At 36.1% G+C, this 25,398-nt stretch overlaps 1 protein-coding gene across 6 annotated transcripts in view; it reads right to left on the reverse strand.

Moving 5' to 3' along the window:
* Nucleotides 1–25,398, reverse strand: part of LOC128227720 (amyloid beta precursor protein binding family B member 2-like) — a 74,412-nt gene that overhangs the window by 9,704 nt on the left and 39,310 nt on the right. For all 6 annotated transcript variants that reach the window (XM_052938497.1, XM_052938502.1, XM_052938498.1 and 3 more), the window contains 10 exons: nt 13,391–13,889; nt 12,880–13,069; nt 9,308–9,362; nt 7,022–7,140; nt 5,849–5,976; nt 5,289–5,487; nt 3,212–3,339; nt 2,643–2,887; nt 2,012–2,098; nt 1,091–1,206 (listed from right to left, as the gene is read on the reverse strand). In XM_052938497.1, coding sequence (XP_052794457.1) covers nt 1,091–1,206; nt 2,012–2,098; nt 2,643–2,887; nt 3,212–3,339; nt 5,289–5,487; nt 5,849–5,976; nt 7,022–7,140; nt 9,308–9,362; nt 12,880–13,069; nt 13,391–13,889 — 1,766 coding nt within the window. The remainder of the gene's footprint in view (nt 1–1,090; nt 1,207–2,011; nt 2,099–2,642; nt 2,888–3,211; nt 3,340–5,288; nt 5,488–5,848; nt 5,977–7,021; nt 7,141–9,307; nt 9,363–12,879; nt 13,070–13,390; nt 13,890–25,398) is intronic.

The raw sequence follows: 25,398 nt of genomic DNA on the forward strand, positions 1-25,398 counted from the left end.
ATCATGTGATGGCCCTGAACAACTGTGTGAAGTATTAAGTCAATTGAATGTAGGGTATTGGACTTATAAGTGAAAATCCCAACTTGCCCTAAAACTTTAACCAGACGGCGACGCCGACGCTGACGCTGGGGCGAGTAGTATAGCCCACCTATTCTTCGAATAGTCGAGCTAAAAATAAAATCAAATCAATGTAAATAAAAAAGTCAATCAAGGGCATCAGATGAACGGTAGTTGAGATCTGAGTTAAAACCCAAAGTTGCCTTAAAACTTGAGCCAAACTTTCTATGTCTATCAAGGGCCATAATTTGCATATAAGATAATATGGAGTTATGAAACCTAATTGTGCGATGGTTGTAAACAACTGTGTGAAGTATGAAATCTGTTGAATGAACAGTATTTTAGATCTGAATCAAAACCCAAAGTTGCCCTAAAACTCTTGGCAAACTTTTAAGTCGGTCAACAGCCATAATATGTATTTTAGGATTCCATGTAGTCTAATTGTATGATGGCCATCAACAATTGTGTGAAGTATGAAGTCAACTGAATAAAAGGTACCGGTATAAAGTTTTTTGTGAAAATCCTAAAACTTCGACAAGACACGATGTGCCCTAAAACTTGAACCTTAGTTCCGAAGTCAATCAAGGGCCATAATTTGTATGAGGATAATATGGCGTTATATTACCTATTTGTTTGATGCTCCTGAGCAACTATGTGAAGTATGAAGTGAATTGAATTAAGGGGTTTGAGTTATAAGTGAAAATGCCATATAGTCCTTAAACTTGAACCGGGTGCCAACAGCGGGGCAAGTAGGATAGCTCTCCTTATTCTTCTATTAGGCGAGTCAAAACCAGTTTTGCATAGTCAGCCTTGCCAGTATCATTCATTACATTTAAAATGGTATTTAAATCTTTATATGGAACTGTGCAATGCTTAGAAATCAGAACAATTTACTTTGACAGATTCTCTACATATCGATTGATGCAATTGACACAAACATTTCCATTCCTCAACTTGTAAAGGCTGTTACAATTGTTATGTCATGTAAAGGCTGTTACAATTGTTATGTCAATGTCATACTCATAACACCCACCCCATGTTCAGTAATAGTAATCGTTGAGGGGGCAACAGCCACACCCACATACTGCCACTTCTCCGGCGGGACAGTCTCTAACATCTTGTCTATAGTAGAGTTCAACACCTCCATACCTATAAGATAACATAAAGGTATCATAATGTATAGACACCACCCCATGCCATCTGAAAATATGAACCAACAATTCTAGAGTTATGTCTATAGCAGAGTTTAGCATATCAATACCTGTAATAGGATTGGAGTTTTAGCTTAAGAGTTATGGAAGGGTGCTGCACCCTGTCCTCTTGGTAGACTATTGTACCCTCATGGAGACCAGCATGGGCACTCTTCTGGCTTTATAGAATAAATTCCTTCTTATAATGAAATATTTGTTTTGTTTTGATTAAAACGTATAATGTGTTTATTAATGCATAAAGGCTTTCCATATCTTGCAGTTGAAGCCTAATATCACTTCATCTAAACACAATCTTCACAATTTCCAGTCAAATTCCTAATGTTCAAGTTTTTCACAGCCCGATTCAATGTGTGCTTTTCTCCCTTAGCACCCTGTTCCTTTTCTGCAGGACCCTGACCTTCATAAAACTAGCTAAACCCCTAAAGATGATTAATGAATAGTTCAAGATCAGCATTTGTCTTTTGAAAGGCATGATAATAAATCATTTGCGGTATGGTAGATGATTTAAACTGCAAATGAACACACATTTAAGAATTTATTGAACAAGTTTGAATTCCTTATTGTAATAAATCATACAGCAGTAAAGCAGGCACCAATCTGACCAACTGCCTTAACAAACTTCAATCTCTAATGCTTCATGTTTTACATGTAAAGAATTTAAACAGTATATCTCCTTCGACTTTGAATTATCTTTTCAAATCAGGCTATTTAAATGCTAATCTTTTCGCATCTTATGTACCTACCAGTAGGTTTGTTGACCAACGTGGAGCCCAGGTAGTGACATCGCAGGACCTTCTTGGGCTCTTCCATGGGGGTCGGGAATGATGCATCTGACAGAGAATACAAACATTATTTCTATACCTATTTGTTGCTTCATGTTCTGTTTGTCAATACTTTGGTATTTAAATGACATGACAATAAGTACAATGTTGGTCTGTAGTGGTTATTGATGGTCACACATTTTTCAGTTTCAAAAATCGGCAAAAGTCATACTTTCAAGTGTGAATGAGCTGTGAATATTCAACTTCTCTAAAATTTCAGACTTATCACAGAAAATAATACTTAAGTATAAAACTTGGCATAAAGTAAGCAACAAGAGCATGCAAGCAGATGCCAACACTCGTCTGTGATGGTGTTTTTTCGGTTAAGTAAGAAAGGGGCATAACTCATCAATAACTTAAGCTGGAGTTATTGGCCTTGCAAAATATTGGCGTCATATCACTTGTAACATGTGTACTAAGTTTTATGTGAATATGTTGAACAGCTTTTTGACTCATATCCAAAGTTTGCATGTTCACTCTTGCGACACCAAGGCAAATCACATTCGTCTGACTGTTTTTTTGCTTAAAAACAATACTCAAATGAAACCCTTACTTGAGTACAGTGACTTGAATGTCATTTTCTCTCCAGGAGATGGGGTCGTTACGGGCTCTAGATTAGGTAGATCATTCGGGCGTGCGAGTCGACTAAGGGCCTTCTGCTGTAAGGTGCGTTCCATCATGATCTTCTTGCAGATATCGCGTAGCGTGTTTGCGATGTGGCGGGCTGGCGTGTCGCAACGGAATACGTGACACATGTAGTTTTGGGAAAGGTTTTCTCTCGCCACATATGCAAAATCCCTAAAATTGTTTAAAGAAAACTATGTTTACTAATAAGCTTTTTACTTTCCTTATCTGTGATCTTAAAGAAACAAAAACAACCAAAATTGAATAACATCTAATCAACCTTTTAAACTATATTAAACAGAAACTCTGTTTCTTCTTTCAGCAACAACAGAACATACTAATTTTGATTGAAGGCAAAATTATATTCCTTCTTATACATGTGAGAGTATGTAGTTGAGAACAGTCAGTTCTTGGATATCAATGAGTTGCAGACTATAGAAAAATGTCCATGTACAACAGCAATGCCTTAGAGGATGGGGAAACTAAGCACTATCATACCTATTGTTTTCCCGCCCGACCCCCCAAACACGGATAGTATGTATGGGTTGGAAGTTGAGAACCGTCAGGTCATGGGTGTCTATCAGCCGAAGACTCTCTATGTCAACGTCCATGTACAACTCCTTACCCTGACAAGGTAAGAAAACATTTTTAGCAAGAATCAAGACTTAGGTAAAGGTAGACTACAAGAATAACTGCTCTCACAACCAGAGCACTGCAATGGGACCTTCTCATCTATTTAACCTCAGTCAATCAAGGGGATAACTATAATATCTTAGCCAGGGTTATGGATCTTGATACACAAATATGTATTTTCCCATTGCAACATGAGTACCAAGTTCATAATACAACCTTGAATGGATTCTTTAATATGGCCAGCATGAACATTTTGCCTGATGCCAACATTAATCATTGAATATCCTTAAAATAAATATCATCTCATACTTGATACATATTTGATAAAAAATTTAATCTAAAAACGATTTAAAGAAAAGGAAATGTCATAAACTCCAATGACCTACAAACAACAAAATATCGTAAGATAAAGCAGCAATGTTAACACCCCAAACTACCATTAACTTAAAAATATCCAACAATCAAGTGTATCTGCTTACAGCAGAACTGCCATAAACTGCCATAAACTTCAAAAATATTTAAATATCAAGCAGATCTGCTTTCCACCAATTTAAACTTAAATTTGTTATGCAAGGCAAGCAGATTTCATATTGGGATTAAGGTGACATTTTCAGTGCCCTTTTATGTTACAATTCTATGGAAAGTATAGTTATATTATGATTTTTGTAAGGATAAATGTCACAAACTATATACACCAGTGAATAATAACTGCCATTTTTGTTAAATATTAAATGAAATCCGAATATTGCTTTATTTTGATGTAAGAATACAAGAATGATCAGAAACAGATGATAATTTCTAGGCTATGAACTATACAGAGAATATCGATACTGTAACAATAATTGGGGTAGCATATATATATATCGATATCAGCATGGCATATGAAGAAACATGGATATATTGTTGCTGTGGTGCGATATGTTATGTCTGTCATAACAGGGGTTTTCTTAAGCGGACGCCCGCTTGGCCGCGCCGGGTTTAAATCGCCGCGGGCAAGAGATTTTTCAAAGCAGGTAGCCCGCTGGGCAAGTGAGCTTTCGTAGTGAACGCTTTCCGGTAGTTTTATTTTATTTTTCTTTGGGTTAAAATATTTGCTAATAAGCATAAGTTAAACCAATTTTGATTGGTTATTGGATTTTAAAACGCCAATCAAATGAATCGTAACGTATAGCGTTCGTCAGCCTTGGCAAGATGGAGGACGGAGACGAACTGGGCGAAACTGAACACTTTTTTCTCAATTTTCTCTAAAAGTAAACCAAAACCTAAGCCGAAAACTACCCATAATGAAAGAAAAAGTAAATATGAAAAAGATATCTTAATCTTCCTGGTTAAACAAATTTAAATGGTTAGAATACGAAAATCATCTCATGAAATGTAAAGTTTGTACGAAATATGATGATGTTGGTTCTTTTGTTACGGGTTCAAACTTCTTTCGAAAAGACTCTTTAAAGGCTCATGAAGAATCGCAAGGTCATTGTAAAAATGAAAAGATAGAAAATGCAAAAAAACAGAAGTGACAGTGAGGCCATGGCTGGATGATGCTCGTTTGAAAACAAAATGTAGCAGTTAAGATCTGTTAAAAGTTATTCTTTGTGTTTATTAATAGATATCATTGCCTTTAATACAGATTGATTAAAATTGTATACATATAAACATTTGCAAAGATCGGGCAACCAAATTTTGCAGGGGGCAAGTAGATGTTCAAATTGACTTGCCCCTGGGGCAAGTGAAAGTCAAATCGTTAGGAAAACCCCTGCATAACATTTTTTTATGTATGCAAGTATTGATATGTTCTTATGATGACATTTGTTATCTACCTACATGTATTAATTTCATTTTACAAACATAGCTGTTCATTTAAAAAACAGTTGGTGTCAAAACTATATACCTGGCATAAAGTTCAAATATACTGAATCTCTTATAATTACAAATAAACCCTTACATCTCCCCATCTACCGACAGCGTCGTTGACATCGTTCCTCCCCAGAGTTAGATCCAGGATGCACTTGTTCACCGCCTTGTTACTGCGTTCTGGCGTTAAGTCCTCCTCTGCGATGGGGACCCAGCCAAGGGAGCTAACTGCATAACGGACTGGCTTCTCTGAAGACTCACTCAGCTTGGAGTTGCGCTGCATACTGGATCTGGGTTGTGATATAGTAAGGAAAGTTGCTTGTGATTTCACTTACACATGATGGTTTGTATAACCTCTTTCGATGAAAAGCCAACGGTCATCCATTCATAGAAGGAGATTTTGATTCTAATAGAGCTTTCAACAATTATTTTAATAGTAACAATATTTCAAGAAAATCAGGTTACCTGAGCAATGTGTGTTAAGTTGTTAACCAAATGTACACTAAATGATTTCAATTTCTTGTAAAATGAACAAGATATAAAATAATTCTGTTTCAATTTCAACAATTTGTAAGACACTGAAAACAATATTATAAACCCACCATAGATCCACATAATGAATTATATACAAAAAACCACAACAGAACTTACAAGTTTTTGAGAGACTTGACAGCATACTGCAAGGCATGGTCCTCAAACTCATGCAGATGGTCCTCGGTGCTCGCGACACTGGACGGAGTCGACGCTGTAGACCCTTGTGAATCTCCCGACACTGTGCTCTGTAAAAATAATACAAAGATCAATATATCAGGTTTCTAAGTGTATTTACAGCCTATTGCTGGGCTTGAGTCTCAAACATGCACAGCTGATTCTTCATGCTCATGTAGAGCAGAGGGACGTGATATCAGGAGCTTCTTGGCAATTGAAAGCATAAATACCATAACCTGATAGGGGAATAAATAACCATGCAATCAAAGGTCTCCCTTAGTGTTAACACTGAAAGGGAATAGAGATTGCAAACAAATTTTAAAGTCATCGAAACATGATTTTACATGAGTAGCTTATACAGGCTTCGTTATACATTACACCTGAACTCAATCAAACATCATTTGAATATTTATACGAGCAGTTTTGCCTTAAAAAATATGGATTTGGCATAGAAGCTTCAAAATCTTTCATTCAATGTTCCGTTATTATATCTTATCAACCACAAGAAAATTTAGTTGAATGCCATCTTACCAAGTTACAATTGATGGATATAGACATGAATGTCTTATGGATATCAGGAGGGACTGGTAATGGGGGCTCATGCTGAACGGTTCCACTCTGTGCCAGTAGTATACTTTATCATAATCTGTAGAGGGCTATAAATATTCCTTCTATACATGGATACTTACTGAGTCACTATTGATGGGTATTGACCTCAAAGTGTCCTGGATATCAGGAAGGGTGGGGGATGGGGGCTCTAGTTGAATAATTCCACTCATAATGTGCCAGTAGAAGGCTCTTTCCTTATCTATAGAGGATCTTTTAGTATATCTACTTACCAACTCACTATTGATAGATATAGACATCTGGGTTTCCTGGATATCAGGAGGTGCGGGAGATGGTGGCTCATGCTGAATGGTTCCAGTCTTAACGTGCAAGGGCAAAGGTGAGGGTTACATATTAAGTATATCTACTTACCCAGTCACTATTGATGGATATGGACCTCAGGGTTTCCTGGATATCAGGAGGTGCGGGGATGGTGGCTCATGCTGAATGGTTCCACTCTTAATGTGCAAGGGCAAAGGTGAGGGTTACATATTAAGTATATCTACTTACCGAGTCACTATTGATGGATATGGACCTCAGGGTTTCCCGGATATCAGGAGGTGCGGGGGATGGTGGCTCACGCTGAATGGTTCCACTCTTAATGTGCCAGAAGTAGGCTCCATCCTCATCTATACAGATCAAAAAGACATATTTCCAGTAAAAGGTTGCTCAGGACCCTACGGCATTTATACAGACTGTATCATGCATGAAACTTGATTTTGAATGCTTATACAACCTTTTAGAACTGAAGTAAATACTACACTTAGCTATTTCAGTGGTTGAAATTAACACAAGACTGCCAGGCCTGCGCTGGTAAAATGTCTTCAGGGCTTGCTTAATTCTGAATTTTATATGCAGGGCTAGTTCAAAAATTTGATAAGAAGCAATAGTGTTAAAGTTCGGCCTTGTTCATCCAAAAGTTTAATTTCGATGACTGCTATTTGTGAAATATAACTACACATGCTTGGTGAAATAAAACTCAATCTTAATCTAAAAACCATTTATTTTTATAAATTAGTTTTCCGTTCATTGACTAGCACTTTTAGCAAGTATATTTCAAATTACATGCATCTGAGATGCATTTATATCTTCTCAAATTTAATATTTTGCAGACATGTTTTTGCCCATATAAATCCCTATCAAAGCCTGGATAATCAGAACTGAAAAACTGTGTAAACGTCCTTAAATTATGCTGTGGCAAATTTGTGAATATTTCAAACATTTTAGAAGAAATAAAGTAGTCCCATTAACTAAGTAAATTTAGACTGGTAAGAAACACCCATAATGAAATAAACAATACATTTGAGACAGAAACATTACTTTACAAGAGTTTTAATTGAAAATTTGTATTCACTTTGCAAAGAAATTGTCTAGTTAAAGGAATTAAGTGAACGTTGAAGAATTCCAAAACACAATTAATTATTCATAAGAAATTGTGAACAAAGTGATTTCAGCGCAGATTGTCACAAAAAAGCCATCATGTTTTTCATTAGATAAATCATTTGCTGTAAATGTAGTTGCTAATGATGTTCTGCTCCTTCTGAGGTATTAAAGCTATCCTTTTATGGGGGAGAATCCAGGTACATATCTTCTCTCAAGTCTCATACTGTCACAGACCTGCCTTAAAAACTGGACCCTAGGTGAGAATAATTCTACAATGCTACCCACTACACCAAATCAGCCTAATTCAATTGATTAATTAAGTTTCAAGCCAGTGTGCAAATCTACAAGTATCCTTCAATGACTGCCATTAGGTCTGCTAAAATTTGTATTCAAATAGAATAATCTCATTTTTCTCTGGCCGTTCCTTGTTCTTGGATGTGTCATAGTCACACTGTTTTGCTAGCTTAAACATCCTGAAATCAATGTTTATTGCGACCCTTAACTTCAGTTCCCCTGATAGAAATCTCTATTATATCTGGAAAAAAAGTTCTGTTCACCTACCAAGCCTTTTAATCTCGTTTGTTTTCTGATTTCCATATAAAACGGATTCCGTCCATTTTAATGTCCTTTTATAGACAGCGTGCAAGTTTTATTGCAGAATTATGCCCTGTTGCTCACAAAATCTTGAAAATCGGGATTTAAAATTTTACTCTGATAATTACTGAGAACAATTCATTCCTGATTTACACTTCCCAGTGCTCTAGTTTCACATGTTAAACGAATCAGAATAATAAAAATTGCAAACATTAAACAACGGTTCCAAACATTAAACGAGCATTTTCAATACTGATTACAAATGAATGAAAAACATGCAGATTCAATTTGGTAACTATGAAGTGTTTATTCAATGAAATGAATAATGAATTTATTAAACATTACTACTTTCTCGGACATCACAAGATAAAAGAACTTTACAAGCCAAGTATAAAAATAATCGACAAAATCTACAAAGCCTGTGATACACATAAATTCCTTACATCAAGATTTTGAATTGCTATAAAAAAAATAAGTTTGTCCATATAAAGCCAGGGTTTTGAGTGTTGATATGATGATACTTCACGGCTTGCAACTGTGAGTACATTGGGTCTGATTTAATCCAGGGTTTTAGATGTAACCCTTATATTCCCAAGTCAGTAGGTTCTTCATTAATGGCAACACGTTTTTGTTTTATTTCTGTAACACTGTTAATAACTTATCTAATTAGCTGAGTTTATATAAAACTGAAATAAAAAAGGAATTAAAGATAAATTAGCTGAGATAATTTCAATTTCAGAGTAAAGTCTTAACTAAAACTAAACCCCAATTCCCCTAGTATACCAATGTGTTCTAACTACCGAGTACCACAGTACCAACCTTCACACCTCTCCCAGCCAGGTGGTAGGACCTCTGTGTGCTGGTTCTCGTCCCCCTGAAACATAACAGGGATGCTCATATGAAAAATATCTGGAAGAATGATCTTTCAAAAACTCAAAATGCATCTCAAATAAGAAACTTTCTGCATAGTTTTTTTTATAGAGAATGTTTATTGACCCTAGAAATGCTAATTGCAAATATGTCAAATATTGATATTTAAGAGATGCTTAAATCATATTCAGACAACTAACGTTAAATTTCACTATGTTTTTAATGATTCAGTGACATTGATTTTCATTTTTTATAAGTAGAAGAAAAATGCCCAACAATGACTTAAGTGCATGCATATCTTTGGAACAATATTCTTACAGAAATTTGATATCAGATGTTTTGCAGCTATTTCCCTAAACAAATCCTTACATCTGTGAAATAGATTCCTCAAAATAATATTTCTCCAGGAAAACTAAAATTGCATGTTCAGTCACCATAAATAATTTTAACCTGAAGTCCCTTTTATCTATAAACCAAATTGTTCAATTATTTCAAAAATATATAATGAGTCATTTGGTCTATTTTTTCCCTGTAGCTTAATATTTGATGTTGAGTACCATTAGGCCAGAGTTTTTATATCTTTAGATTTACGGGAGCGCCGTACCTAAATATTGCAAAACCCAAATAAAAATAAAATTCATTTTCGTAGTTTTATTTTTATTTTTTCCGACGAACGTTGCTCCAAAGTTAAGAAAAAAAATAAAATTAGTGTTCTATAACCCATATCTCAGAACCAACTGGTGTACCAATTGTCATTCATTATCGGTCTTTTTACTGCACAAACCACGTAAACCAGTCGGAAATACGCGGGGAAACAGAACAGGTACCCGTTACCATAACAACGTCCTGTCAGAAGTGAAAGTACTTTTTGTCATACCCCTTATTTCTCACAATTTCTGCAGCTATATAGAAATGTTTTACTACAAAAACGTTCCGATGTTTATGTTTCATTATTTAAATCAAACCGTGGTGAACTTAGAGCGTGTTTATTGTGATTTCTTTGTAGATTCAGTATGTTGTTCGCGTTTCGTGGAATGATTGCGAAACTTCCGGTCAAAATATGGAGACAGAAATTCGTGGGTTGTATTGTCTATTAAAAGTCGTTGGCGCACGTCGTATATTAACAAGGATGAATTGGATTACAGCCCAAAAATGTATAGCTTCTGACAAACACAAACTTCAAAATGATATCGTGTTCATCATAGTCAAAATGTAGTCCAAATAATTGTACGTTGACGGATTTTTTTTAGATTTTTGATATGGCAAATCCTTCACGTACAAATTGTTTAGTATCAAAAGTGGGTAGTTGTTCCGATCAGGATTCCGGGTTAAAGCATATAGCGTCTATAAAATATCATAAAAACAAGAAATATTACCAGATAATGTTATTGTATATTAGTTTCGTACACAAAAAAATAAATATCCAACTTATAATTATGAGTTTGACGGCTTTTTTTCATTTCATTCTGTTAAAACATAACGATATATACATGAAGGGCACCTGCAAGGCTTTAGGGCACAGTTTTAAATCGCTCGGAACATTTCGGCCATGGCCGAGTTGTTACGATTGTATAACGAGGTCTATCTCAAAGCTTTGTCGGAGGAGGCCGAGCTGTTACGATTGTATCGAGTTGTTCCCCTTCGCATAATTGTTTTCTGTGTCAGTCAACTTTCGTTTTATTTGGAAAGGTAAACAACTTGTTTTAATGCACTAAATGCTTGTTTAGTGCAAAATAACATTTCACTTACATGGTAAAATATGAATATAACTCTTTATGATCAATTTCAACCATAAAATACTTCACTCAAACAATTTCAATATTTTTAAAACACCCCCGTTTTTTGCACATTCCCGTTTAGACGTTAGGGATTGGAAGAATCCCGTATAACACGTCTATTATTTTAGACTAAGTCAAAATGGATATTTTTGTCTGAATTTGACTCTGGGGAGCATTGAACACACTGCTTCATGATCACATTTTTGAAGAGAAAAACACAAGGTATCGTGATAATCGTAATTGTTAATTAGTTTAATAATGATTTAGAATTTAAATCGTTATAGAATACTGAAAATGATGTAATAATAACATAGTATGTGTTTCCGATAAAACAGAAAAAAATCTGAACATAAGATATCTGGCAGTCAGTGCAAAAAGTCAAACTTATCCGTTGCTTATTGCCAACGGGCATAGCTGGAATTAGAAGGATATTTTTCAGGACTGATTCTAAAATCAGTTCTTAGACCTGCTTTTTTGAAACATAAAACACTTGTAAAATTTATCTTAATGCTCCCGAATTTTCTCTGGTGAAGTACATAAATGTAGATTTTGACTGTCTGTGTATCCGTAAGCCCTGTCAAACTTTGAAGTGAAGAGGAATTTCCATCAGGGCTTATACTTTTTTTGGTTATATTTTCTATATAAAAACCACATCACGGTAAATTGTCACGGTGCAATTTCGTTAAAGACAGAAAAACACATTTGACCTCCTTATTATACCGTGTCTGAAACTGTGTTCAATGTTTGATTACTTCACAATGGAAATGATATGCTTATATTGTGGGCAAAAGGTTAGAATTGGCCATTTAAACTTCTTTATTACACTGACATGTCTCATAAAATCCATGGGTTGATAATATATGCACCTCATATGCATAGATGCATTCGAACAAATATATACAATTAATTTCAATGAGCGCTTGAACTCACAGTGTCGAGGTCAATATTTTCAGTCATTAAAAGGATCTTTTAATTATGCTTTTGAAACTTTATGGTGATCTATCACCCTTTTTTCAGCCTATGAAATAGCTGACACAAGTAAGGTGTGTTTTGTCTTCATGATATAAGAAGATTTAAAAAATAAAAAAAATCGGAGAAAAATCCGTTTTATTTTTATTTATTTCTCCTTTGGGACATTTTATGTATTTTATTTTTATTTTTATTTCCTCCTCCTTACCCAAATTTTTGAAAAATCTCCCGTAAATCTAAAGATAAAAAAACTCTGGCCTTACAGAAGAAAATAAAAAGTTTAATTAAATTTAGAAATGAAAACAGTTACCGGTACCTCATTAAAAAGGTCAAGAATTTTGTAAAGTTATATGCCTGCCTGTTCTGAAGAAGTTTCGTTTTTTGTAAATTGATATGCCTGCCTGTTCTAAAGTAGTTCCTTATATGCTGAGAAAAGATACCAGACATTCTTAAAATTGAAATACCATCCTGCAGTAGACAACCATAAATGTGTTTTTTATTCAAGTAAACCCATGAAGAAAAAATGTTATTTTCATAACCCAGTAAACAAAATGAAGTAAGACTTATCAGAGAAATAATAAAAAAATATTCTTTCAAATTGAAAATTCATTCAAAAGTATGACTGTGGAAGCAGTTCCCTCCGCAAACCTTTTGCAATGGACCAACGACCAAGCGAGCGAGTGACCCAACAACCAACCAACCAATCTTATGACTCCAATATATCCCTTGTGGGTATAAAAAAGTCATTTTCACTAAAATGAAGTATGCCCTTACTTGTGTGGGTGTGACTTCCGAATCATCTCCGCTGTCGGTGCGAGGCAGGTACGACTTGTTTGTGATAGCATACAGGTCCTCACTGATGGAGCTGCTCTGGGTATGGGTTCCGTCATCCGACCTAGCATCTGACTGGATACCGCTGTCATTGGAGTCCGGGGAGTTAATGTCAAAGCCCGCATTTGCAAACCTGTGTTGAGATATAAGAGGATTGCAATACATGGTTTAATAATCTATTACATAATCATAATGCTAGCCAAAACATTTTGATGAACTAGGTTTGAGTGGAACATGTTTCTTATAGTTTGAACTGGCACATTTGTTAAACCTGTTTATTGCACAGTAGCCTTGAATACATAATACAACTAATTAATAAGCTGTTCATCATTTCAGTGACCTATTGTCCCTTAAGTTATAATTATTGCTGTCACTAACTTTTGACTAAAGATCAAACCTACAACCATAAACAGATATTGTTCAATGATTGCATTCATTTCACTCAAACAGTTACCTCTTCAGTTTGATATTCTCTGCGACAGAGGCAGGTGTAGTGTCACCACTTTCTCCCTCCTCCAACTCCCCTCCATCCCCTATCTCCCGACGTTTCCGCTCGCTTCTCTCCCGCGCACTCTGCTCTAGCATCGTTATATATGCCAGAATCCCTTTCCCCTTCTCTCCGTATGCCATATTTATACATTCCGTGTTATTAAGTTTCTCATCTGTATCCTGCTCAGCAAGAAGCTTGGTACTTGCTTCAACAAAGTCATTTTCCTCATCCGACAAAACCTCTTCACTCTTCATAGATAAATTGTCCTCCTCTTCGGAAGTATGAGACTGGATATCTTCCCTGTTAAGAAGTTTGGATTGTTCCTCTTTCTCATTGGCTAAAGACATGATGTTGATGTCGACTGGTTCACTATTGTTGTTTTCTGATATCTGACTGGCTTTGGTAGGTTTACAGCTAGGTTGGTAGTTTGGATTAGAAAAGCTCAGAAATGGTGTTTCCATATCTGAAAATAGATAAGAACATGATATAAATGAAAATTAAAAGAAAAAACCTCGTTCATAAAAGATAAGAATCAAAGCAGGCAACCAGGGTACTTTCTTCCATTACACTCCATGGTAAATATCATTAGGATATTGACTGGCAAAATCTCATTTAATTTAATGTGTGATGAGGTAGGGGAGACAACTCTTCTTCGAATGAAATTGCAAGTTACAATTAAATACTCTTCAATAACCCTTTATTGTCAGTTGTCTCCATAGGTGAGTGGTCTACGTAGTGATCTTGCAGACTAAGTTCAATTTGAGCTATTGCCAGAATATTTTTTCAGTGTCTGAGCATATTTCTGCATTGATTCCTTGCAAAACAAGTGAAACTGCCTCATTAATTATTCCTGATTACAAGATTTTCCTAGCCAAATTGCCAACGGTTCACATTTAACCCCCAAATCAAAACAATTAAGTATGAGTTAGTTTAAACATGATATATTTTAAGACAATTGTCAAGAAAGTTATGAGAACTTATACTAAGTCACTCTCATTGGCACGATGTTGAAATGTGGTCTTGTGTTGTGGGGGAAAACAAAGCACATGTAGAAAACCCACTTGTCTGGCATAGTGACCACTAATAAACTCAGTTTGATGCAAATCTAAAATGGTTATTGAATATGGTCTATGATTTCCTTCCCCAGAAGCAGACTCATGAGTGATTCAGCTGTCTTCTTTATCAAGCTAAATAAAACGTGTATGAAATAAATATTTCCAGTAGTTTTTGTTTCACTTTGCCTCGGAAAAAAAATGTACACTTCCATAACATTATACTAAAACACATTTAAAAACCTATAAAAACAATCAATATCAAACAGAATAAACGTAATTGCATCATTCAAATATCAATTCTAATAATAGCTCCAATGAGAAATGTTGATGCCAAAAGCAATAACTTTAGCAGTGGACAAGTGTCAAACAAGAAGCAGACACAGTTATTGCAATCTTGGGACCAGTAATGGATATAGTGTGACAAAATACGGATCCAGTTAAACACAGTATCACCTCTCTGTTTATTGTTCATGCTTTCTCTCACAATAGAAAATGATCATCACTCATCAGGTTACCTAATGTTAATTTTGTGTTTAATTGATATCACATCAATTGACAAAGAAATGGTATTGATTCCTTATATACAAGAGATGTTTGTAAGACATCTATGCCCCACTAATGGCAGGGAATTAGTCATTACACATTAAATATCTGTTGGGTAATTGAATATTATGGCCAACATTTGTTAGGAGGAAAATAGTTAAAGTTAATGACCATGCAGTTCTAAATGTTCTTGTTAGAGTAGACGAGTTATAGTTTCCAGTAAAACACTTATTCTTCCAGTGAATTACTTCAGTGGATAACATAAAGTTATGAATATGAGCCATGCAAGTAACACAAAAAGGTGTATATTGAAGTGGAAATCAATATGTTTACAATTATAAGACATTATGGTCAATTTCTTGCAACTTTAAAGCAAACTATTTCATTTATTAATTTCTGTATTTTGTTTTTAGAAATACCTGTTTTGAAAGATGACCATGACTGTGGGTAATTAATCTGGTAACCGTTGATCTTTGATCTTACAATCAATAGGGGTCTACCATGTGGGGTCTACAGGTCATGACCAACCTAGCCACCAAGTTTGAGGACAGTTGGTCCTAGCATTCTCTTTATGTTGATCGGACAAGGTCTTTGTGTTAAAGGCCACAGTGGCATAAAAACAGAGATACATAAAAATATTTTAATAAGAAATCCAATTTGCAAGAGACCTTAAAATCTTTCCAGAATCAATGATCACTGTTTACCTAAGTTGTTTAAGGACAGTCCAATAGTTCCGTCAGTATGTTTAAGAACATGCAAAAAACCATTCACAATATAATCAATATTATAACAGAAGAAAACTATTTGCATCCATCAAATACCAAGTCCTATGGACAAGAATGAGATATGTCTATGGCAAACACAATAACTTCAGCAGTCAACAAGTGTCAAACAAGAAACAGACACAGTTATTGCCATCTTGGGACCAGTAATGGAGGATGTTTTACAAAATACTGATCCAGTCAAACAAAATATTGCCTCTCAGTTTATTGTTCATGTTTCTGTTACAAAAGAAGATGATTATCTGGTTACTAAACGTCCATATCAAGCTTAATTGATATTGCTGGTATTCAAAAAAGGAACTGGATAAATTCCACAGTAACAAAATTGAGATATTCTAGTTGAGAAATTTAACCAGCATGAAACATAATGTACGACAATGATCATCAGTTGTTGTTGTTGTTTTAAGCATAACAGGGGCATTATAAACTCAACAATGTTATTGGCATTGATTTTAAAGTTCTATTTGTCTCTGGCAACATGTGTATCAAGTTTCATTTGAATATCTTGATGATGAACTTATTAAGTTATGGCCAAGGTTAAAAACAATTGCACTACAACAATCATGCCAAAGTTGTGGACACCGACACCAAGGCTATGTATGACAATACCTGGAGATTTTTTTTCTTCAAAGAACAGATGAGCTAAAAATACATCAGCAATATAGTAAACGAAACTATAGACGCCACATACAAACGCCAGCATAATTATAGTCATACTGATTATAAAAAGAGCTCAAAAAGTTTTTTGAACAGAGGGAAACGTTTGGCAAAGGCAATTCAATAGTATAAAAAACCTTAGAGAACCACTGAATGACAGCAACATTGGCAACTGTTTTTCTCTAAAAATGGACAAGATATATATGAAAACATTGATCTGTCTCACTAACATTTCATTTGCATGGCAAGTAACAGCAGAATATTATACTAATACCTGACCACAATGTTCGCCCATGATTTCTAATCAGAGCATATCTCAGACCAGCACATTCAATATCAATACTGAAAATTCTTTTTCCGTAACAAGTCAACAACAATCAAAACTGAAGTAATAGTTGCAGACAATCAAATCATGGCATTGCAATCAAGAAATGCATAACCAATTCTGATAACAACATTTTTTATATACAATTTCATCACAAAATAAATTCAGCAACACAAGCTTTATGTAATGAATTTGGATATTGTGTCTAATCAAGCTAGACCAACGGTCTCTAGCAGACAGAGGAAGACCATCATGTAATTTAACTTGCAAATTGGTCCAACCTCTGTTGAATGCTTGATTTGCGACTTCAGACATCCTCTCAATCTTTCTGGAGAACTTCGTTAAGCTTTTTAAATCAACTCATTTTAGCTAGAATTTAACGCAGTAAAATTCTTTCTCATTTTCTCCACAAGGCCTGATTTATGCTTAAAGTTAAAGATCGTAAGCTTCTTTACTCATTTAGAGCCGACTTCATGTTACTGAAAAAAAAATCTGTAAAGAAATGCTTTTAAACATTCAACATTAAAAAGATTGGGAGACACTATGTGGATTTGACCTGTTATGCATAGCTGCATGTATGTGTAAAAATTCCAATTGGTTTTAAAAGATGTTTGCGAAATTTTACTTTAAGCTTTTACTTTGCAAGCTTTTACAGTTGAAAAATTGAGGAGCCTAAAAATATTAGGAAAAAGGTGGAGCCTAACTAAAAAGTAGGAAACAGGAGGAGCCTTACAAAATAGTACTGCTGGAAACAGGAGGAGCCTTACAATATAGTAGGAAACAGGAGGAGCCTTACAAAATAGTAGGAAAAAGGAGGAGCCTTACAATATAGTAGGAAACAGGAGGAGCCTTACAAAATAGTAGGAAACAGGAGGAGCCTTACAAATTAGTAGGAAAAAGGAGGAGCTTTACAAAATAGTAGGAAAAAAGGAGGAGGTTTACAAAATAGTAGGAAAAAGGAGGAGCCTTACAAAAAAGTTGGAAACAGGAGGAGCCTTACAAAATAGTAGAAAAAAGGAGGAGCCTTACAAAATGGTAGGAAAAAGGAGGAGCCTAACAAAATTGTAGGAAAAGGAGGAGCCTTACAATATAGTAGGAAAAAGGAGGAGCCTTACAATATAGTAGGAAAAGGAGGAGCCTAAAAAATAGTAGGAAAAAAGGCGGAGCCTTACAAAATAGTAGGAAAAGGAGGAGCCAAACAAAATAGTAGGAAAAAGGAGGAGCCTTACAAATTAGTAAGAAAAGGGAGGAGCTTTACAAAATAATAAGAAAAGGAGGAGCTTTACAAAATAGTAGGAAAAAGGAGGAGCCTTACAAAATAGTAGGAAAAAGGAGGAGCCTTACAAAATATTAGGAAAAGGAGGAGCCTTACAAAATAGTAGAAAAAAGGAGGAGCCTTACAAAATAGTGGAAAAAGGAGGAGCCTTACAAAATATTAGGAAAAGGAGGAGCCTTACAAAATAGTAGAAAAAAGGAGGAGCCTTACAAAATAGTAGAAAAAAGGAGGAGCCTAACAAAATAGTAGGCAAAAGGTGGAGCCTTACAAATTAGCAGGAAAAAGGAGGAGCTTTACAAGATAGTAGGAAAAGGAGGAGCTTTACAAAATAGTAGGAAAAAGGAGGAGCCTTACAAAATAGTAGGAAAAAGGAGGAGCCTTACAAAATAGTAGGAAAAGGAGGAGCCTTACAAAATAGTAGAAAAAAAGGAGGAGCCTAACAAAATAGAAAGAAAAAGGAGGAGCCTAACAAAATAGTGGTAAAAAGTATAAGTCTAACAAAATCGTAGGAAAGGTAGGCTCCTTAAATAAAAGGAAAAAGAAGGAGCCTACAAAATTTATGAAAAAGTTGGAAAAGTAGGGCCCACTTGAAAGGCTGTATCCTAGGGTGACATAGTTCACACAAAGTAGTCTACACAGTTCTTTACAAGTATCATTTCACATATCTCTATTGAAAAACAATTGTTGTCCTAAAGAAATTACTCTTACAAACCTTATCTTTCACAAAAACAGAGAATTTTACCACAAGACCACAATCTTTTTCATGTATGGATGGATCATAATGATCAATAGACTGATTTCAAGAAAAATATAACCCTGGCCTGTTATTTTACTACATAAAGGCTCCATTTTCTCGGGAAAGGACTGCCTCAATTTGTCTGTATTCATACAGTAACAAGATTTGCCGAAATAATCAACCTATCTATCAAAGCAATTCTGTCCTCCGAATTTACAGTGCAACGCTTAATAATTGAGTTGTTCCTTGTATATGGTGTTTCCAATTACCGGACAAAAATCTATTGAATATTTTGACAAATTTGGATGAAAACGGTATTCACACACGATGAAATTCTTTGAAAATCTTTGAACAAGATTTTAAATTCTACAGAAGAACAAAAACCTCCATAATTCACCCATGTTCCAATAAATGTGCGGCAATTGATAAAATTGCTTGAGAGTCACATGGGTAATTTAATATACCACCTTTTCACACCTCCTTTTCAGGAGAGTTCCAAGGGGAGCCAAGTCTTAATAGAAGCAATTTACCATCTGAAAATGGGCATAATGGTCTGGAACAGGCGCGACCAACAAACCTCAGAATCGCAGAATCTTCTGTCTGAATGTTAATATGGTGACTTATCTCTGTAGATTTCTGGATGGATTTCTGGGTGGAAAAGAACAGAAAACTTTTGCTAAAGAATTCTAGGGGGACCAGAGTTTAAGACAAATATCTCGAAAATCAGAAACAGAACACTCCTTATGTAAAAAGTTGATTTTTTTCTTAGATTTTTAAACAAAGGCAATCAGACTGCATGGAATTTTGGCTTCTGATTTTGAGGAATCAATTTCAATAGGGAAATGAATCCTTTTGAAAATTTCTAATATAATTTCAGTATTTCAAGAATTGAAACCTTATCATAGCATTGTCGGAACAGTTCTACATGTTACACTTAAAAACATGTTCACTAAACTGTAGGGAATAGGCCCGCTCGTGTAATGAATACTACTATATATAATTCACATCCATATATCCTGCTTAACATATTTCAAGAATATGTAAATTTACGCACTGAATACTATGTTCTATGGGTACCTTGTTCGTGTGTGTGTGGGGGGGGGGGGGAGGAGGGGGGGGGATTAATTCAGCAAAGAATGCTTTACAACATTGCCCTGCAAGTATTTTGATCTTCTATAACTTCAATTTGTTTCCTGTTGCTTTGCGATTCTAAATGCAAATGTTTTATGGATATTTTAAGTCTTTATTTGGAAAGATAATAAAACCAGGGTATCATTTGGAAAACCTTTCGCCGAGAAATAAATCATTCCAGGATATGCTTGAGCCATGTGCTGAATTTCATTGGTTTCAATTTTCTTAAATTTTTTTTATTGCATTTTTTATTGTGATTGCTGAAGTCAACAATGGCAGGCTTTATGAAACATCATCTGATATGGCTAAACTTTAATCTACTGAAGTGTACCTTAATTTTTTGTCTTATCTAAAGAATGCATGACCTTATATGAATGATAGATTATTATAGCAACATTGTTTCATTTAGGTAGCGTGTAAATAATTAGTTAGACTTTTAATGTCTGTATTACTGGTTAAGTGCTATCGGATCATTTTATCAGGAATCCTTGAACAGTTTTCAGACGTAAATGGCTGCATGGTCTGTGTGGTTTAGTGGTATTAGACAGTTGATTGTCAACGTAGGGGTTGCAGGTTCGGTCATCTGCCTCACCACTTAAAACAAACACTAACCGTTCTCAAAAAGGGATGTTAAACAAGGGTCCCATGTAACAGTGAGCACATTATTGCTTGTTAAAGAACCAGGGTAGCTGTGACCAGGGTTACATCTTGTCTATGCACTTTGCCCCACAAACAAGACTCACTCGGGGGGCTGCTGTATGCAACGATCATCGAAATGGTCAAAATAACCCCAGTCATGGACATTAAATCCCTCATTTTACAAACAAATACTTATATAATTGTGCAATACATCAAGTGATATTTCAATGTTTTTTCTCTTTGAACCAACAGAAATGGTAATCCCAAACAATAGCTCCTATGTGAAGGAGAACATTATTGACAGCATGGTAAGAATCCATCTTAGAATAAAGATAAATATTCAAATTGTTTTCATGGCAAACAGCACTGTCAGGCATTGATTCTAAAATACTAAGAAAGGGGAGTATGAGTGAATCCCACAGAGGGCAGTAGCTTGGAAATAAGAACAAAGATAATACTTATGGGATACAATATTAAAATGGGCCGCCTTTGTCTTAACCAATGCTTAAAGTTTGATATGTACTAAATACAGTATAATGTTTCTTTGTTCCTAGCTGGTACACAAGTAATCTAGTTTTAAGGACAAAACTAGTTCTGGAAAATTTCATAGGTAAGGATGGGAAATAATGGGGAATACAATCCTCAATATATATTTGAAATATATTTAACAGTCATCACAGAAAACCGCCTGCCACCTTCAGTGATTTGGCCCATTCTTTTATGTTATAGGCTTAAGAGTCAGACTTACAGCCTTCATGTCATCCATACAAGTACAGTTCAGTAGCTTTAAATTACTCAACCAAGATCAACATAGTGACAAACGAAACTCTTTGAAGAGTGGTACAAAATTAATTCACAGTCTCTCTGTGTATAATAGCATTGTTAGTGTGCGTTATCTAACTGATTGATGAGCATGTTTTACTTAAGTTTATTTGCAGACAAGAGTAAACAATCATGAGCAAAACACTATCAACACCTCTAGCATTGGATTTCTAGCATATTGAATGATCCAATTATAAAGATAATAAATAAATACATTTTGGACAAGATATGTGTTACATTTTATAGTTATAAAAAACACATTTATTTCAACAGACCATTTCCCCTGCCAAATTAAGAACAGTATAAACTTTGCCTGACGATAAAAATCAAAATTAAAAGGGCAATAACTAAAATATACTTCAGCTAGAGTTATGGTTCCTACGCACTGTACTTCACCTCAATGAGATATCTGTATATGAAGTTTCAAGTCAATACTTTTCAAGATATGCTCTGGTTTGAAATTTAACAAAGGGCGATTACTCAAAAATTACTTCAGCTAGAGTTAAGGTTCCTGAGCACTGCACTTTTCCCTTTTCATAAAGATTTATCTGTATATGAAGTTTGAAGTGAATACATGAAAGACTTTTTAAATTATGCTCCAAAAAATATTGCCCGGACACACAATCGACAGTACCTAAATACTATATCCCCTTAAACTTTCTGTAGAGGGTATACAACAAACAAGAGCCGTCGTAAGACAGCGCGCTCTATTACGCCGCTTTGACTTAGAAGTGAATACAATAACAATGTAATATTACCAGGTTTGGTCTCTTTATGTCAAACCTAACTAAAATACCTATACTCTATATCCTTATATACATAAGGTGACTTTGATTCTGCCCTCCCACCAGCCCACCGGAACAATGATGCAAGTCATTCAAATAACTTGATTTCCCATTATGAAAATGTGATTAAGAATATACAAATATGCCTTTCAAAAGAAATAAAAACAAGAGCTGTCACAGTATGTGACGAATGCCCCCGAATGTGACATTGACCTACGAACAAGGTCAGTACATAAAAAGTTGATCTTGCCTTTACGTGTCAAATACATATGGCAAGTTATTTTAAATTGCCTCTGAACATAAAAAATACCACCCATACTTGACAACCTACACTGTTATGTCCTTATATTCAGAATTCCCTTGTGAATAAACACTTAGTGTATCTTTCACCTTAGAGGTAGGGACATGGGTCTTGCACGCGACACGTCGTCTTGGTATGTGGAACACATGTGGTAAGTTATTTTAAAATCTGTCCATACAAGGGAAAGTTACAGCCCGGACACGACAACCTATACTCTATATCCTTATATGCAGCACTCCATTGTGAATAAACACTAAGTGTGACCTTGACCTTTGAGGTAGGGACACGGGTCTTGCACGCGACACGTCGTCTTGGTATGTGGAACACATGTGGCAAGTTATTTTAAAATCTGTCCATACAAGGGAAAGTTACAGCCCGGACACGACAACCTATACTCTATGTCCTTATATGCAGCACTCCATTGTGAATAAACACTAAGTGTGACCTTGACCTTTGAGGTAGGGACACGAGTCTTGCATGCGACACGTCGTCTTGGTATGTGGAACACATGTGGCAAGTTATTTTAAAACCTGTCCATATAAGAGAAAGTTACAGCCCGGACACGACAACCTATACTCTATGTCCTTATATGCAGCACTCCATTGTGAATAAACACTAAGTGTGACCTTGACCTTTGAGGTAGGGACACAGGTTTTGCACGCGACACATTGTCTTGGTATGTGGAACACATTTGGCAAGTTAAAATCTGTCCATACAAGGGAAAGTTACAGCCCGGCCACGACAACCTACACTTTATGTCCTTATATGCAGCACTCCATTGTGAATAAACACTAAGTGTGACCTTGACCTTTGAGGTAGGGACACAGGTTTTGCACGCGACACGTTGTCTTGGTATGTGGAACACATTTGGCAAGTTATTTTAAAATCTATCCATACAAGGGAAAGTTACAGCCCGGACACGACAACCTATACTCTATGTCCTTATATGCAGCACTCCATTGTGAATAAACACTAAGTGTGACCTTGACCTTTGAGGTAGGGACACGGGTCTTGCACGCGACACGTCATCTTGGTATGTGGAACACATGTGGCAAGTTATTTTAAGATCTGTCCATACAAGAGAAAGTTACAACCCGGACACGACAACCTATACTCTATATCCTTATATGCAGCACTCCATTGTGAATAAACACTAAGTGTGACCTTGACCTTTGTGGTAGGGACACGGGTTTTGCAAGCGACACGTTGTCTTGGTATGTGGAACACATTTGGCAAGTTATTTTAAAATCTGTCCATACAAGGGAAAGTTACAGCCCGGACACGACAACCTATACTCTATGTCCTTATATGCAGCACTCCATTGTGAATAAACACTAAGTGTGACCTAGACCTTTGAGGTAGGGACACGGGTCTTGCACGCGACACGTCGTCTTGGTATGTGGTACACATGTGGCAAGTTATTTTAAAATCTGTCCATACAAGAGAAAGTTACAGCCTGGACACAACAACCTATACTCTATGTCCTTATATGCAGCACTCCATTGTGAATAAACACTAAGTGTGACCTTGACCTTTGAGGTAGGGACACGGGTCTTGCACGCGACACGTCGTCTTGGTATGTGGAACACATGTGGTAAGTTATTTTAAAATCTGTCCATACAAGGGAAAGTTACAGCCCGGACACGACAACCTATACTCTATATCCTTATATGCAGCACTCCATTGTGAATAAACACTAAGTGTGACCTTGACCTTTGAGGTAGGGACACGGGTCTTGCACGCGACACGTCGTCTTGGTATGTGGAACACATGTGGCAAGTTATTTTAAAATCTGTCCATACAAGGGAAAGTTACAGCCCGGACACGACAACCTATACTCTATGTCCTTATATGCAGCACTCCATTGTGAATAAACACTAAGTGTGACCTTGACCTTTGAGGTAGGGACACGAGTCTTGCATGCGACACGTCGTCTTGGTATGTGGAACACATGTGGCAAGTTATTTTAAAACCTGTCCATATAAGAGAAAGTTACAGCCCGGACACGACAACCTATACTCTATGTCCTTATATGCAGCACTCCATTGTGAATAAACACTAAGTGTGACCTTGACCTTTGAGGTAGGGACACAGGTTTTGCACGCGACACATTGTCTTGGTATGTGGAACACATTTGGCAAGTTATTTTAAAATCTGTCCATACAAGGGAAAGTTACAGCCCGGCCACGACAACCTACACTTTATGTCCTTATATGCAGCACTCCATTGTGAATAAACACTAAGTGTGACCTTGACCTTTGAGGTAGGGACACAGGTTTTGAACGCGACACGTTGTCTTGGTATGTGGAACACATTTGGCAAGTTATTTTAAAATCTATCCATACAAGGGAAAGTTACAGCCCGGACACGACAACCTATACTCTATGTCCTTATATGCAGCACTCCATTGTGAATAAACACTAAGTGTGACCTTGACCTTTGAGGTAGGGACACGGGTCTTGCACGCGACACGTCATCTTGGTATGTGGAACACATGTGGCAAGTTATTTTAAGATCTGTCCATACAAGAGAAAGTTACAACCCGGACACGACAACCTATACTCTATATCCTTATATGCAGCACTCCATTGTGAATAAACACTAAGTGTGACCTTGACCTTTGTGGTAGGGACACGGGTTTTGCAAGCGACACGTTGTCTTGGTATGTGGAACACATTTGGCAAGTTATTTTAAAATCTGTCCATACAAGGGAAAGTTACAGCCCGGACACGACAACCTATACTCTATGTCCTTATATGCAGCACTCCATTGTGAATAAACACTAAGTGTGACCTAGACCTTTGAGGTAGGGACACGGGTCTTGCACGCGACACGTCGTCTTGGTATGTGGTACACATGTGGCAAGTTATTTTAAAATCTGTCCATACAAGAGAAAGTTACAGCCTGGACACAACAACCT

This window comes from Mya arenaria, chromosome 3, assembly GCF_026914265.1.
Source record: "Mya arenaria isolate MELC-2E11 chromosome 3, ASM2691426v1".
In the NCBI taxonomy this organism is placed as follows: Eukaryota; Metazoa; Mollusca; class Bivalvia; order Myida; family Myidae; genus Mya; species Mya arenaria.